At 33.6% G+C, this 15,268-nt stretch overlaps 1 protein-coding gene and 2 long non-coding RNA genes across 8 annotated transcripts; 2 read left to right on the top strand and 1 right to left on the bottom strand.

Moving 5' to 3' along the window:
• The first annotated feature begins 68 nt into the window (after positions 1 to 68).
• On the top strand, positions 69 to 598 carry LOC122631072. The gene is made up of 2 exons (XR_006327613.1): positions 69 to 201; positions 299 to 598. It is a non-coding gene; the product is annotated as an uncharacterized LOC122631072 (long non-coding RNA).
• A 1,816-nt stretch (positions 599 to 2,414) lies between these two features.
• Positions 2,415 to 9,021, bottom strand: LOC122631066 (maternal protein exuperantia). 5 transcript variants are annotated; one of them, XM_043816286.1, is made up of 6 exons: positions 8,906 to 9,021; positions 4,378 to 4,684; positions 3,999 to 4,280; positions 3,714 to 3,906; positions 3,503 to 3,645; positions 2,415 to 3,441 (listed from the first exon to the last, which is right to left on the bottom strand). In XM_043816286.1, the coding sequence occupies exons 2-6, from the start codon at positions 4,660 to 4,662 to the stop codon at positions 3,130 to 3,132; spliced, it is 1,215 nt and encodes a 404-aa protein (XP_043672221.1). In that variant the 5' UTR covers positions 4,663 to 4,684; positions 8,906 to 9,021; the 3' UTR covers positions 2,415 to 3,129. The 5 variants fall into 5 exon arrangements, with proteins under 5 accessions (XP_043672221.1, XP_043672218.1, XP_043672220.1 ...); XM_043816283.1 differs by lacking the exon at positions 8,906 to 9,021 and adding an exon at positions 5,829 to 5,976; XM_043816285.1 differs by lacking the exon at positions 8,906 to 9,021 and adding an exon at positions 5,138 to 5,333.
• On the top strand, positions 6,339 to 13,336 carry LOC122631071. 2 transcript variants are annotated; one of them, XR_006327612.1, is made up of 3 exons: positions 6,339 to 6,635; positions 9,790 to 9,921; positions 12,171 to 13,336. It is a non-coding gene; the product is annotated as an uncharacterized LOC122631071 (long non-coding RNA). The 2 variants fall into 2 exon arrangements; XR_006327611.1 differs by lacking the exon at positions 6,339 to 6,635 and adding an exon at positions 10,078 to 10,267 and having other exon boundaries at positions 9,394 to 9,921.
• The last annotated feature ends 1,932 nt before the right edge of the window (positions 13,337 to 15,268 follow it).

The raw sequence follows: 15,268 nt of genomic DNA, 5'->3' as shown, positions 1-15,268 counted from the left end.
ATTGTATATAAGAATATACAATGTTATCGGTGAATACGTTTAAATCTTGTTTCCCTTTTTTTGGATTTTTTGTTTAGAAATACAGAAGAGTAAAAAGAAACAATATTTATTTTATAGTCTCTTCTAGGCACTACATATCGATACGGCGGAAATAGAATTCATGTTTTGTCCGAAAGGAAGTCCCTGACAAAAGAAATATGTGTACGTCCAAGTTTTAAATGAAATCGATAATAGAATGGAATATATTTCGTAAATATAAATCATCGATGGATATAAAAACGAAGACGTTTTTTTCCAGGAAGAAAATGAAATGCACAATCATGCTTCTAACTATTAATTAACGTTATTTTTATCGAAATATCAAAATGAATATTTTTATATGTTGATCTTGCAATTCAAATATTTATGTAAAGTATGAATTCTTATCTACGACCTTGAAAATTTATTATGTGATTTTCTTAAAAAATACTTGACAAAAGACGGCCTGGAAGAAAAGAGGAGAAAGAAAAATAAACGGACACATTAATTCCATTCTAAAAAAGCCATTTCTCTTTTGAGAAGAACGTTTATCTTATTAAAAGATAACTAAGGTATAGAACTTGGGGTATAGTTTTTTTCCCTCTCAAATTCGTCCGCTCGGAAGCGTCTGCTTCCGCGAAGCGATTCGCGCGAAACGAAAGCAATTCTCGGCGTTAACGGGGTGCGGTCGGCTAGCATAAAGACTTTTTGCAATGAATTCATGACTTTCTGCAAGTCTTAGACTTCTATCTTCGTCCTCGGAATTTATTCGCGAATCATCATGACTGCAGCAATGGCGTCATCTACGTATATACATTTATATACATTCATCATACATACATACATACATACATACATACATACATATATATATATATATATATATATATATATATATATATACGATTGTAAGGAAAAACTTCGCATATCACATATTTTCACTTTCGAAACACTTATTATTGTTTAAAATTCTGAATAGTAAATTTTTTAATTCTTCTTATCCGGATTTCTGTTAAATTGGATTTATTTCTTTTAACATATAAAATTTATTTCCATGCATTTCTTTTCAGATAAATACAAGTTCTATATTCTACAGCTCGATTAATACTCAGTTAAATCAAATCTTTTGAAATTGTGACATGTGGCGTTTTTCCTTGCAGCCACGGATACACCCACCCCCACACACGTACACACCTATTATATATATATATATATATATATATATATATATATATATTTATATAATACACACACACACACACACAATCCGGATGCCACTTCGCACGAACTAGCCAACGTTGCTAGTGTTTAAGATTAATGATATAATTATTGCCGTTGGCCGCACGTTACGCAGCGATTCGCTCTTTCACGTCACAGACCATAGCGGACGATAATGACAGAAACGAGGCCGACGAGTGCTTCGAGACGATAACGAACCGAGTTTTCTACCAACCATTCGTGTATATCATACGTATTTCGCGAGTTTCGTGACTTTCGTTCGTTGCTTTTCAAAAGAGGCGCCACGGCTTTCTATACTCGTCATATTCGTGTACTTACTAACAACGTAATCTTTTATGAAAATTTTTACCGAATCGAATGAGTGCTACATTCGAGTAGATCAATTTTTTTCTTTTCTTTTAAATATAATTTGTCGTTTTCGTTAGGATTCGAATTATTAGCGGAATCGAAGTTTCTTCAAAATTATCCATACTCCGATTGAATTTTGAGGTTATCAATATGTTACTTAAAGCGAAAGACAAATACGTCTTTTAATATAGTTTTACATTACACGTGTGTTTGTAACATGTGTTTCGATAAAATAAATCAATGGATACATTTATCGAAGTCAGGTAAAAGACAAAATTTATGCTTGATTTTTGTCGCAGCATAAGCATGAGCATCGTTTTGTATATTGATATTTACTTATAAGATTAATTTTTTAAGACACATGAAAATAGTAGGAATTTTCTTCTTTGTCAAATACAAAGCTTCTATTCGAAAGTTTTCGATTTATTAAAAGAGTTATGTAATTGTACGAATAATAAAAATAATTCGTTTTATTTACGCCTCGAGGCATATCGGCATGCTTTATGGAAATTTACCATAGCGGATACAACGCTTCGTTGCGAGAAGTATTCGCATATTTAATCTGCTTTTCTGTTCATTTTTGTTGTCGGTCAAAGAAGAATTAATGTTGAATTTCTTAGTTTAAAATCACGGTGGAAATGATCGAATTACCCTTTTTTTATCTCCCCTTCCCTTAGTCCGTTATCCGGAAGCTTATCTCGCGTGTACCATATCGTTCCAAGAAATTACTTTGTATTTTTCCGTATATTACGATAAAAAATGGGAAGGTCCCGTTCGAGGAAAAGTGTTCATTAAAACGATGCCTGAAGTACAAGTCTTAAGTCTAAATCTTTATTATGCAATAATAATACAATGAGATATCTGAACATATAAGTAAGAACAACCATAAATCGTATTTAGATAAAATAAATTTTTATGATGTTACGAAAAAATAAACTCTATTATTTTCGGTTTATAGTTCGTTGATAAACATAAATTCTAACTCTACTTCTTTTGAAGTATATATAAAAGAAAAAAAAAAAAAAACAAAACGAAAGTCATTCTATTCTAATTTGTTTAATAATCTGTTATCGTTTGAATGTCGTTCATCTTACATGTGATCAGTCTCTGTGAACGATATTATCCTTATTAGAATTTTAATCGATCTTATGATTAAGTAAAAAAATTATATAAAATTCAGGGATAAACTTCAACGAAGTGAATATTAAATAACAATTATGCCAAACAAACTAAAAATAATTAATCTGTTGATTACATACTTATGTTAGTCGACTGCAACGATATATCCCGCAGGGACATAGCTCTTTTTTCATCATAACAAATAAAAAAAAAAAAAGTAATAATATGAAATTGTAACTTTCATTTTTTTTAAGGCACTTGATTTGAACATTAACAGTTATGAATCTATTTTATCTTAGAATCTAATACTTTGAAGAGTTGAAGTCAATCATATATTGATTCGTCTAAAACTATTTTCAAAATGCTAGATTCTATCAACCAACATACTTTAACGTGTCAAGCTAGTTAGTCTTCTATTGAGACTTTACCATTTTCTGGTAATTCTAATTTCGTATTGATAGGAGAACTGGATGTAGTATCAGGAGTTTCAGTACCTGAGTCACACTTGTTATTATTTTCTCTATCATCTATGATCTTCGAAGACTCTGACTTCATGTCTTTCTTTTCGTGCCTTGTTTTAGCTTTTGAATTTTTCTCAGGATCAAAATAACTTTCCAAAACTTTTATTAGATCCTCTATTTTTTTGTCTTCTGCTGCAATCAGCTTCTCTTTTATTAATTTTTCTAGACCTTGTTTCTGACCATTAGACCATGCTTCCTGATATAAATTAAAGAAATAAATATATGATATTATACGATATCAATATATATGTACTAACCTGTAACTGCGAATACTCTATACCAGCTTCAGCCAATAGTCGACGTAAAGGACTCGCGTGTTGGCGTTCTTTGCGGCTTGCTTTGAATAATGGACCAAAAATTGGTCTCAAACTGTTTTGTCGCTCGAATACCACTTTCAGTTCTGTACAGTTTTATGTTAAATTTATGTAACGTACAAAACAATGTGACATTGTATTTTTAAATACTTACTTGCACGTTCTTCTTCTTCAATATGAATAGGTTGAACAAACGGTTGAATAAATTCGATTGTACTTTTCATAGCTGTATCACTATCGCCACTTCCACTTGTTTCACCTACCTTTGTATTTTCTTGGAGACTAATATATTGTAAAACTTGTAAGGCCAGATATGCTCTATCTTTTGCATTGTCTAATTCTTCTGTCTATTAAAAGAGTATATAAAATTTTACTTTATCTTTAATTTAATGATTATTTAAAATATTATCATATATCTTAGCATTATTGATAGTCTTACCCTCTTAAGTAATGTACGTGACAGAGTACGTAAAGAAAATGTACGTACAGAATTTGTACATTTAGCCTCAGCGATATTGAAACCATTAGCAAAACCTCTGACGGTTTGTTTAAATCTTTCCACAAGATTATACCTTTGTAAAGATTCGAGTAGCATAGCAGGAATAACCTTACGTGGTTCGTGATAAAGCAATATAACTCCATCCGCTGCGTCTCCTTTGACAGACTCCAACCAAGTCAAAAAGTCTGTTAATGCGGATACTTCACTCTTAGTTTTCAATACCTGAAGAAGGAGTTGTCAAGTTTACTCTTCAAAGAATCAATAAAAGAATAAGAAATAAGAAATGAATATTCTTTTTAGAATAATTATAAGAACCTACCTTGTTAGTTTTACTGTTTTTAAGCATACGGTATTTTCCAACAGTTACAACTCTCATGTTATGCCGCTTAATAGCAGGAGGATTAAGGTCCTTGTAAGGCATTACATATTGAGAGTAAGCAGAACTAGGTGTGTATCCAGCGATTTGACAAATTTCATCTGTCAACTTTTTGCCGGTAGTGTCCATATCCCAACCAACTAAACGATAATCTCCAGGCGCAATACCCATTGTTGGGGAAGATTGTTCCCCGTTTGTTCCATTTTCTGTTATAGTTGAAACCACCATATTTTCAAAATTTATAATTTACCTGAAACAAATAATGAAGTTAAATTCCCTTTCGCACTTTTTTTCTGTACATTGTAATAGAAAGATTTTTTTTTCGAAACAGAATAATCAAATTAAAACCAATCTTTCCAAAAAAAGTAAAAAGGAAGCACGTATTTCGAAAAATATCATTTCTACGGACACGAGGAGAATAATTTAATATATTATCTTTCACTTACGTAAAAGGTAAAACACCGTGTAAATCTAATTAAAATTATTGTAACGGATACTACGAGGAGAATTAGAACAATGCTTTCCGTTTATATCTAGCTCGACGTGGATTCGTAGAATCATTTGGTTTTTCTACAAGGGCGCGACATTTGGCTCTGTACATAGAAGAGCGTCAACAAATATACGTCGACAAGGTCAGTCGAATTCCAATAGGCTCTTTTCTCGTGCGATTACTACAGAAACAAAGACATAACTTACGACTTACAACGTACAATTAAAGTAAACGACGAAGTTTTCTATATTCACCGATCGTCAACGCTTCGTAGTCACTAACTAAGCAGGGTAACCAATAATACAATGCTACCTGATAAAATAAAAAGAAAATAAGAGAAGATAGACAAAAGATCGGAACAATATAAAACGAAAAAAATAAAAACAAAGAATTCAACAAAGAAAATCCCCTTCTTTTCGATTGCAAAATAAAAAATGACGTTTAGTCGTTATCTCTCTTCTGCGAAGTAAATACTTCTCGTGTTTTCCTATCGACGATAAAAATAAAAGAAAGAAAAAAAGAAGAAGAAGAAAAAAAAAAAAAAGATCCTTGCCTATCTATCTGGATTGCGCTTTTGATATCACTGTTGGTAACGAAGCCAGCGAGAACGACAACGTCAAGAAGGATGACGATGATGTTCGCGCGCATAAAATCAAGTTCTTGTTGTAATACTATCGTAGAAAATAGCAATGCCGTCATCGTGGTTACACGTGGTCGTGTCGTTACGAGGAAAGCGAAACGCTCGTTCGCTTGAACGCGCTTTCCGTATTTGTACCTGGCGATTTCCGCCTACGCGGAAAGCGAATTCTCGATCCTTCTAAACGTCGACTATATGCCAGAGCGATATTTACCGCGACACACCGTTCGATTTCTCCGTTTTCTTTAGCGTCTCAAGTATACTTACTTCTTTTTCTTTGTTTTTTTTTTTTTTTCTTTTTTCTCTTTCTTTCTCTCTCTCCAAGTGCTGCAGGTAATGGCCCGGATAAATGTGTACTGTCACTTATCAGTTTCACGAACGTTACTGAAGGGTGAACAGAATTGAACGCACGTGTTAAGATTAGCGAGCGAACCGCCCATCGATCTAAGCATGCGCGTTAAATCTCTTAATCACGTGATCAATCTGACGTCATTCGATTCTACCGATACAAAAGTGCTCGCATCGACGTTCGAGAGTCTAGTCTTGCATGATTTTACTTCGAGTATATTTCCTGAGATTTTTCTTCGTACTTAATTAATTTTTTCTTTTCTTTTTTTTTTTAACAAGTAGATATCAAACGTTATATATTATCTATTTATGATAAGTATAAGAAAAATCAATCGTGTCTATCGTTGTCAGACAATTCAACAGAATTTTTGCTATTTATGATCTTATACAAGTATATAACTTAGTAATTATTATATTTTCGGTAAATAATATGGTGTATATGTATATGTATATATATATATTAATAATGATATTAATATAAATTATTTAATTTAACTTTTAAACTTTTATAACCGATTCTCGAATATAACTGACGACAAAAGGATTGATAATAGTGTACACAAGTAGATACCAGTTATCTTATATTTTTACATAAAATTTAGCTTACTTTGTCGTACATTGTAAAACTGAGTCTGATAACAGAAAGTAATAAGAATATTTATCTAATTTGATTTGTTTCAGTGACTAATAACTGTAGTAATTTATATGCTTTGTTCGCGAAACAAAGTAAGTATGTTTACTTCGACAAAATTTCTAGCATTAGATTAGTAAACTTGATTCGTGCTGCCAATCGTATCTCATCTATACTTTCTTACGTTTCTCCTTTGTGAATTTTTTCTATCATATTGAAATTCCCTGCTGTTTATTCGTGGATCGTTAAATTGCAAGAGTCGCGATACTTCTACGTCTATATCTTTTGTGTCTCGTCGCAAAGAAAAAATTTATATTTATACTCATTCGAAATATACACATTGATGTATATTGAAAGACTAAGAATACTCGAGAAGAATTAATTGAATAACAAAAGTAAAAAGAATCATTTCTTTTTTGAAAAGTTTGTACGTTTCTGAATTAGATAATGGTTATATGAAAGATTTTGCTCTATGAAAATATCAGTTTAAGTTGAAAAGGATCAATACCGAAAGGAATATTCTCTCTCTCTCTCTCTCTCTCTCTCTCTCTCTCTCTCTCTCTCTCTCTCTCTCTCTCTCTCTCTCTCTCTCACCCTCTCTCAGTTGCGTTTCTTACATTTTGTACATTTATATAGAAAATGTAAAATGTCAGCAACAGATCCCCCATACAGCCGAGGTATTGAGCGATAGAAAAATTCTTGAGTATTTTCGATATGAATTTTTACGATGAAAACAGTTCACAATGTGCTAGCGATAATAAATAATCGAGAATTACTCAAAACAATCTGAATCATAGTTAAGTCACGTTTTTATTACTCATTATACCAGATATCAATTTTTTCGGATGATTTAAATCGAAATTTTTGTTCTGGAAGAAAAATCAATAACGAACTTTTTATCAATGATCGATAACAATTGTTAAATTGAAAATAATAATAATAATACAACAACATAATCAATTGCTAATTGAAAAATCAATTAACGAATAGCGTATAAATCAATGTAAATTTTTATGAGTATTGATCGAAAACATGTGTGTATATGTACAATATATATTGTAACTTTATGCGTATTAGAATCTTTGAGTAAGCGTAAATGTTATCGTTTGCCCGTTACTTATTATTTGTTTCTTTTTTTCCTTGAACCAGTTTGTATTAGCGAAAGAAACGCGTTACTGCGCGACATATACAAAATATCACTAGTGATTATCAAGAGTCATGCCTCGAGAAAGCTCGTTTCTCGCTGTATATTAGCGAGCGTCAAGTAAATGTTTGCTTCACTTTGTAATGTCAAACTACACGTGTATGCTTAGTGCATATCATTTATTGCGCTCGTAACGTTTTCCTTTTTAGCGAATTATTTAATAAACGGAATAGAAAATCATACAGGATAGTGACAAACGCGTTGAGAAGAGAATGAACGATGAGTCTTCGATCGATTTAATTAATCAAAAGATGTAATAGTAAATACGAAACATTCTGATTGATCGTTCCCGTTCGATAGGTTGAATTCTCAAGATCGTATTTTCGATAAATTTTCATAAGATTTTGGTTTTCGCATGTGTCGCGATCGTAACGCAAGTTTATCGATAAATTATACAAATCAATACTCTTGGGAGTATGCGTCGATCGATATGGTTGGTTAAGGTTTGGTATTTTGCTACGTGGAAACGTTCGAAGTATGTACATATATACATATGTATGTCTGCAAGCTGCAGCGAAAATCCGTAAGAGAACAGCTGGTTTGGCCGAGATAATCCAAAAGCACGGAACTGGAAATTCGACGCGTTAGAGACAAAGAAACGAAGGAAGGTGGAAGGATTCTAGAAAGAAACCCTTATTTTTACCGACACGAGTTCGTGTTTTCTTTACGTCATTCCACAGTTTCCTCGAACCTTTACGATACGATGGGATTTCGATTTTCGAAGTATATCTTATATAAGAGAACTTTTCTATCGTACTGATAATGTGCATCGCAATCTTTGCGTTTTCTTTCACGCGTATTATCGATTCCAAGAATTTCAAGATAATTTTATATTTCGCACGAATCGTCCGAAGTATATAAGTCGTAAATTGATAAAATATTCTCTTAGAAAATTGTATAGAGATTACGAGGTAATGGATCATGCTAAAATATTGAAAGAATCTAATCTCTCTGCTAACCGTGTTCATTTATCAATAGATTTACAGTTGGCGTTTTAACATGGCGTCGATCTCAAATGCACAAGCATATAAAATTATTCAGACGAAAGAAAAAAGAAAAAGAAAGAAAGAAAGAAAAAGAGAATATGTAGACATACATTTAACAAGGAACGAAAGTATAAGAATAAGACGATAAAAAAGGAAGATAATGAAAGTTACGTACTAGGTAAATCCAAAATCTCGTATCTGCTCGAAGTTGAGAGAGGTTTAGCCGTGAATTTTGGCGAATCGCGAGGTTCTCGAAGGATCGTCTTGAGAAGAGGGGATCATCGGCAGATAAAAAGAGATAAAAGAGAACAGACACGCGAGTCCTTCCGTGGAAAACTATGGCTACGGTGTATGGCTGTGCAAAGAAGAAAAAAGGAAGAGACTTAGGCGTTTTCCTCGACCTCGTTATTCTTCTTCGTGGTCTCGACTTCGTGACCGTCGTATCGTATCGAGAACGAAAGACGAACGGCTGCTAGGATGGATTCGACGTTGACTTGTTTTTTTTCTTCTTTTCGTTTTTCTCTTACATGTATACATCCGTATATATATGTGTGTATATATATATACGTATATGTATATGTATGCGTAAACACGTCTGTTATCTTTTGTCTTTTTCTTTCTTTCCAGTCTTGTCTCTTGGCAGTGCGATACGCTCGCAAACTTTCTTCCGCCTTTTCCGTTCATCCTTCCTCTCCCGCTCACATCCCTTCCTCATCATTCCTTTTCCCGTTCTCTTTTCGACGATCGACTTTTCGCGCTTCCATTCGCTCGCTCACGTTAACTGATAACGAAACGATGTTTTTGAAAGATTCATACTCCGTTTCTGATTCGCTAGTGCAACGTTTTAATTGATAAGGACGTTTGGTTAGCTCGGTTGCTTCTTTCACTAGCAGGAATCTCTGCTGGAACACCTGACGCGTTTCCGCGTTCTTTCTCTTTCTCTCTATATTGAATTAAGAGCGGTCTCAATGTCGCGACATACCCTTTTGCACTTGGAGATTCACTCGAATGGGTTTAGAGAAGTAATTGGTTAATTCAATAAACGTCTCCCTTTTGCAGGTAGCTTGTGTATTTCAACGGAGAATGCGTTTGAGATACTACCGAATGTTTTGAGATACAATCAAGTAGATACGAATCTTGTATCTCCCATTTGGATGCACGTTTCCTATTTACACGCAAGTAAATGCCTGTGTAAGTATTTACGTATACAAACGTAGTAACTACGTATACGCCATGTAAAACATTGCTGTTCGCCATATTGACCGCTACGACACGTTTCCCGATGCTTTTAATCAAGTGGAAATGCTTTCCAGTACGCGTCTTTTATTTTTTTTTTTTTTTTCACAGGAAAAATGAAGTCCATGCGGAGTGGACGTGTGTTGTGGATTAAATGAATGATCGTTACTACGTGAATGCCATGTCGATACGATAACGATTCATTGAAAACATCGACATCAAATCTATTCGTTTTTATCAAGCTACATGTATTTACTCCCTTTAATGTTGTAGGGATTACATGGGAAAAGAAAAAAAAAAAGTACATTTTATCGGTTATAAAAAATTGAAAAATTGATTTAAATAAGTACGTATGAATAATTTAATTCTAAATAATTAAATAATTAGATTTAAAAACGAAGCAATTTTTAATAGAAACCATTCAATGTTCTTAACGTTTAAAGTTAATTTTGATAAAATGACTAGACGGAAGATTATGTTTTTAAATTATGTTCTTTTTAGATCTTTTATTAAACTTCGATGTTATTATGGAATAGTGTTTCTCCAAAGTAGAAGTTTTCCTTTAAGAAATCATGCTATTTTTAACGACGAGACATGGAAATCGTCATCGCTACTGTCCAAGTTTTTTTATCTTTGCAAGAAAAATAGTTTCTCGGTTAATCGAATATCATTTCTAGATAAACGTATCTATTTTTATTCGAACAAGAAAAAAAAGAAAATAAGTATTCTTTACACGTTTGGTAGTCTATCAACGTTTCTTATAGTTACTTCAAGGATAACTCACTTTGTATAATTCGACTATTTTTATATTTTACGTTTTTTTCTCGTTCTCTTCGTTCTATCTTTCGTCGTTCTCTTTATTGTTTTCGCGTATCTATTTAATTCGATATTGTATACGATCAATTATCTATCCCAATACTTTTTGCGTTTCATTTACGCCTCTATTCGTGCTCTATTTATATTATATGCGCCATCTAAATTCTGATTGTGCAAGTAAATCGACGGAAAAAGTATTGACCATGATAAGGTCTCTCCTTCAGAAAGTTTTGATCGACTACCGTTCATTTATTTTTATCACATGTGCGATATATGCATATCACATGGCATATATATATATATATATATATATATATATATATATATATAGTTTATATAAAACATATTGATTTTCCACGAGTTCAAAGAACAAAGCGTAAAGGGCCGTCGGTTATTATTATTAACAAAGGACATATTCGACATTCGTAAATAGAATTGCATCGGTTTACAGACTCGAACGTTTCGGTTTGCTCTCTAAAACGATAGGAAAGTTCGTTCGGTATACATATAGTATAACGTGTTCTCCAAGGAAAGGTTCGCCATTCCCTTTCTACGAAAGTTGCAGCAATCTTTCGAATATTTCGCCTTCTCTTTGCGCGTTAACGTTCTGAGAAGGGCGAACTTTCGCGGATAAGACATCCTATTCCTAGATGGTTATAACTTTCTGGTGAGAATCGTTTAAGAAATTTTTGAAACTCAAATATTCAGATGTAATAGACGAGTTTCATTCGTTTCATTGAATTATAATATACACATAGATAATACTTGAGTTCTAAGAAGATATTAATAGGATGAAGTGAAGATATTACGTCATTGATTATTATTATTTTCTTTTCTTTTGTTTTCTTTTTAATTCAACATTACATTGAACGTAGATTCGAGGTTTAATCTAACTCTTACGTTATATTGGAATCATTAATAATAATAATAATTTAAATTTTCACGGAACGTCGTCGGTCTTTCAAAGCACGTAGTCTTTTCACAGAAGCATGCTGCTTGTACGGTAGCTGGTCAAACGGCTTCGGGTCCATTGAGATTTTCGATGTATGTATACAAGTCGTGTATATGTACGCTTTCTCGCATTCCTCTCTAATGTGATTATACACGCCTATATGTTGCACGATAAATTTGTTACTCGCCCGGTGAGTTAGACAACATGCCAGGCTACTCGGTAATACGTGTTGCAGAAGTACCAGGCGCATTCTCTACTCTCGAGAGCTTATGTTATAATTCAATGACATCATTTTCGTCGAATGAATTCTATAATTCTCATTTAATAACGTTTACTTATTTATGCTTGTTGCGGCCGATTGTGCAAACATTTGAAATGAATTTCTACTGATCTCTTACCACGTCGAGAAGCCTTAAAATGTATTTTCTCATTTTAGAAAACTGTAAAGTCGGATTACCGTGAGCGATAGGCAAGTGCTTTTGAATTATCCGCGTACACCTCCCGCGCATACACGTCTTAAGGATGGGTGAAGCAGGGTGGAGAAATTTTCAGTGGGATTAACGGCTTTCAACAAGCTACGAGCGCTTTCCATTTACTACGCCGAGACGACGAATGACAACTAATTTCGCCACACGCGCCTTCCATTAGCCGAGTTGTGGCGAGAAATCTTGACTACGTTTACCACAGTTGAGGGTTTAGAGTTGCTATTCCTTTAGTGACTACAGCTTGTTACGAGTTAAGCTGTAAAGCGCCACCAATTTTTAACGTCGACTGATGGGATAGCTTGAAAGGATGAAGAACACTATGGACACGCACGAGCTTATGGCGCGTTCCTATTGTCCTTTTACCACGTCGATGAATTATCTAAATTTAAACGACAACAAGAAAAACAGGAAACGTCTTATTCCTTACGATAATCGTTTTATTTTCCGAGATATTACGACAAACCATAGTTCAACGACTGTCGATTCAATTCTCTTTCCTACTCGATTAAGATTTGTTCGTTATCGTGTTATAATGTAAAGTAGTTTTCAAAATAGCACAAAAATATTATAGAACTTTTTAATTCTTGTGATACTGATTAATTTCAAGTGATAAACGAGTCAATTTGGTTTTCTTTTTTCACGTAATCCATTAGAGATTCGTATGTTTGTTCTCTATGATAAAAAATCCGTATTTGTTTAAGATTAAAATAATCAACGTTTGCAGATATTCTAATGAGTTTTAATAAAACAATTGAATCCTTAGAATATCGAGTTCGTCGAAAAAGATTCAGAATTAGAAAAAGGATTCTCGATTTTAAGATACATAAGACTTGATAAAACAAATTTGCAGAAAATTTAGATAAAATATGAAATAAGAATAGAGTAAATGATCCTTTTTGATTCATAACTATAGCAACCGTAAGAATGAAAGCTCGTTAAACTAATTATACACTAATTATAGTAACTGTGACGTTGTTAAGTTCTCTTCTTGCTTTTTATTCTTCCGTTACGTCTCAACCTACGTATAATTTCTTCGGTTCGTCAGGTTACAACAAAAGTATTGAAGACGTCGTTATCTCCTTCGAGGACAGACCATAACGTTATATATATATATATATATATATATATATATATATATTTATACAATGTACATGTATATATGTTTATCTCTTAAAATAAAAAATAGAAGAAAAGGAGAGAAAAAAGAAAGATTCGATAATATCGCGACTTTTCTTCTTTTTCTTTTTCTTCCAGTGGCTTGAAAATACGACTCAACTACTTGAGAGAACGAAAGGATCTATGTATGTGTGTATGTAGGTAATTATAACGGTACGTCGTTGAAGTAGACGCGTTTAATGGTTATTACCCAAATACGTTATAAATTATGGTCCATCCCGGCTCATGAATAAATCCGCCCGATTATATTCATTTCCATATGCGGATTAATTAATTAGCAGTGTCGTGCGTTGCAACACGATAATTCGATGCGGAAGGAAGTATAACGTGGTAATAAGAGATTTACGGGCGTTATCGTCCGAAGTGTCATTTACTCTATTTGCAGGATACGTTTGGACTGTCGTTATAACAAAGATGAGAGATAGAGAAAGAGAGAAAGAGAAAGAGAAAGAGAAAGAGAGAGAGAGAGAGAGAAATAGAGAGGAGTGTACTCGAGAAAATTTTGTTTTCGTCATCCCTCTATTTCTACTTTTCTCATCGACGTACTGACCTAACTACTCTTAGTTGGGTCTCTCACAGTAAAGAGAGAGAGAGAGTTCGTTACATGCGTCCTTTCTACCCTGAAATCGTGTTAGGTTCCTTCACCGACGTATCGTTGGTTCAATGTGGAACAGCATGTGTATTTTATGCGCATGATTACCAGGTACGAGGTCACCGCAAAAATCCCGAAGCTGCGAGCGTAGTAGTGATTCTCCGGATTAGCGGTCAGACGCCCACACCATCAATTTCTCCTAAATTCTCTAGTTTTCCGTGACCGTGTGTTAGATTTGCTCTCTTTCTCTCTCTCTTTCTCTCTCTCTTTCTCTCTATCATACGATTTCACAAGCGTGTTTATTGGCGCGTACAGTTCTCTCATTGCCGATCGTAGAGTGACCATGTTGGAATTTTCGATTTTAACGAAGAAATATTCGAAGGTTTTTCCAACAAATTTCGAATAGAATTTCTATGTCGTATGTATACATTCGATGAAAAAGCACATACGATCGCTTTTATAACGCACAAAATTTCTCGAAATTATGCGTTCGAGAAGAGATTCGGTACGTACGTAAGTATGTAAGTATGTATGTATATACATATGCATGAACGCATGTACGTATGTATTTTATATATACGTACGTATGTAATGCGTATGTATATAGGTACGTATGTACAATCTATATATCTAGTATACCACGGAGCACTCGCATTATGCAATCATATTCAGTACGGTGAAAAGTAGCTGAAAGTCGTTGACTACTTTGCATATGTTCACCCAAGAGAGTGCTACGTTTCTGTTGCTATGGTTTGAGAGATAGTCTGATGTCAGTAATGCGGACATAGTTCTTTATAATCTTTACTATATGCTTTTATTCTCTCATCGAACTTCAAAAAGTTCAATGAGTAAATAATAACGTCGAATGTCCGAAGTTAATAACTTCTTTGATCATTTTTGTTACAATCGTATCTACGTAATCAAAAGAGGGAGAGAGAGAGAGAGAGAGAGAAGCAAAATAACATAACGTGTTTCGAGGAAATTTTCGGTAGAAATTCAACCAGGAATCGTCGGAGATTTGGAAAGTATAGAACGATAAAAGAAGAAGAAAGATAAAAACGCACCGCGTACATTTACCTCGAACATATGTATGCTACAAGTAAATAGATACCATACTTCGATTTTCTTTTATCCAATCGAGATAAGCTTCACGTTTATTTCTGAAAACATTTTGAAAATATTCCTCTCGTTCGGAAGAATCTCGCGGAACGGATATTTTTGTTCTTAATAAATTTCTAGTAATTGCATAAATAAGAGAAAGAGAATTGGAGGAAAGTATGT

Source organism: Vespula pensylvanica, chromosome 8 (genome assembly GCF_014466175.1).
Source record: "Vespula pensylvanica isolate Volc-1 chromosome 8, ASM1446617v1, whole genome shotgun sequence".
NCBI classification, from domain to species: domain Eukaryota; kingdom Metazoa; phylum Arthropoda; class Insecta; order Hymenoptera; family Vespidae; genus Vespula; species Vespula pensylvanica.
The sequence above is the reverse complement of the archived record's forward strand: the minus strand, read 5'-3'. Positions and strand labels throughout refer to the sequence as shown.

What these genes read in the sequence shown, in the direction of transcription:
- LOC122631066 (XM_043816286.1), bottom strand. Translation starts at nt 4,662, where the DNA reads ATGGTGGTTTCAACTATAACAGAAAATGGAACAAACGGGGAACAATCT. An exon ending in CACGTACATTACTTAAGAGG is followed by an intron (nt 3,907 to 3,998) that starts GTAAGACTATCA and finishes CTCTTTTAATAG; the next exon opens with ACAGAAGAATTAGACAATGC. An exon ending in TGAAGAAGAAGAACGTGCAA is followed by an intron (nt 3,646 to 3,713) that starts GTAAGTATTTAA and finishes AAAACTGTACAG; the next exon opens with AACTGAAAGTGGTATTCGAG.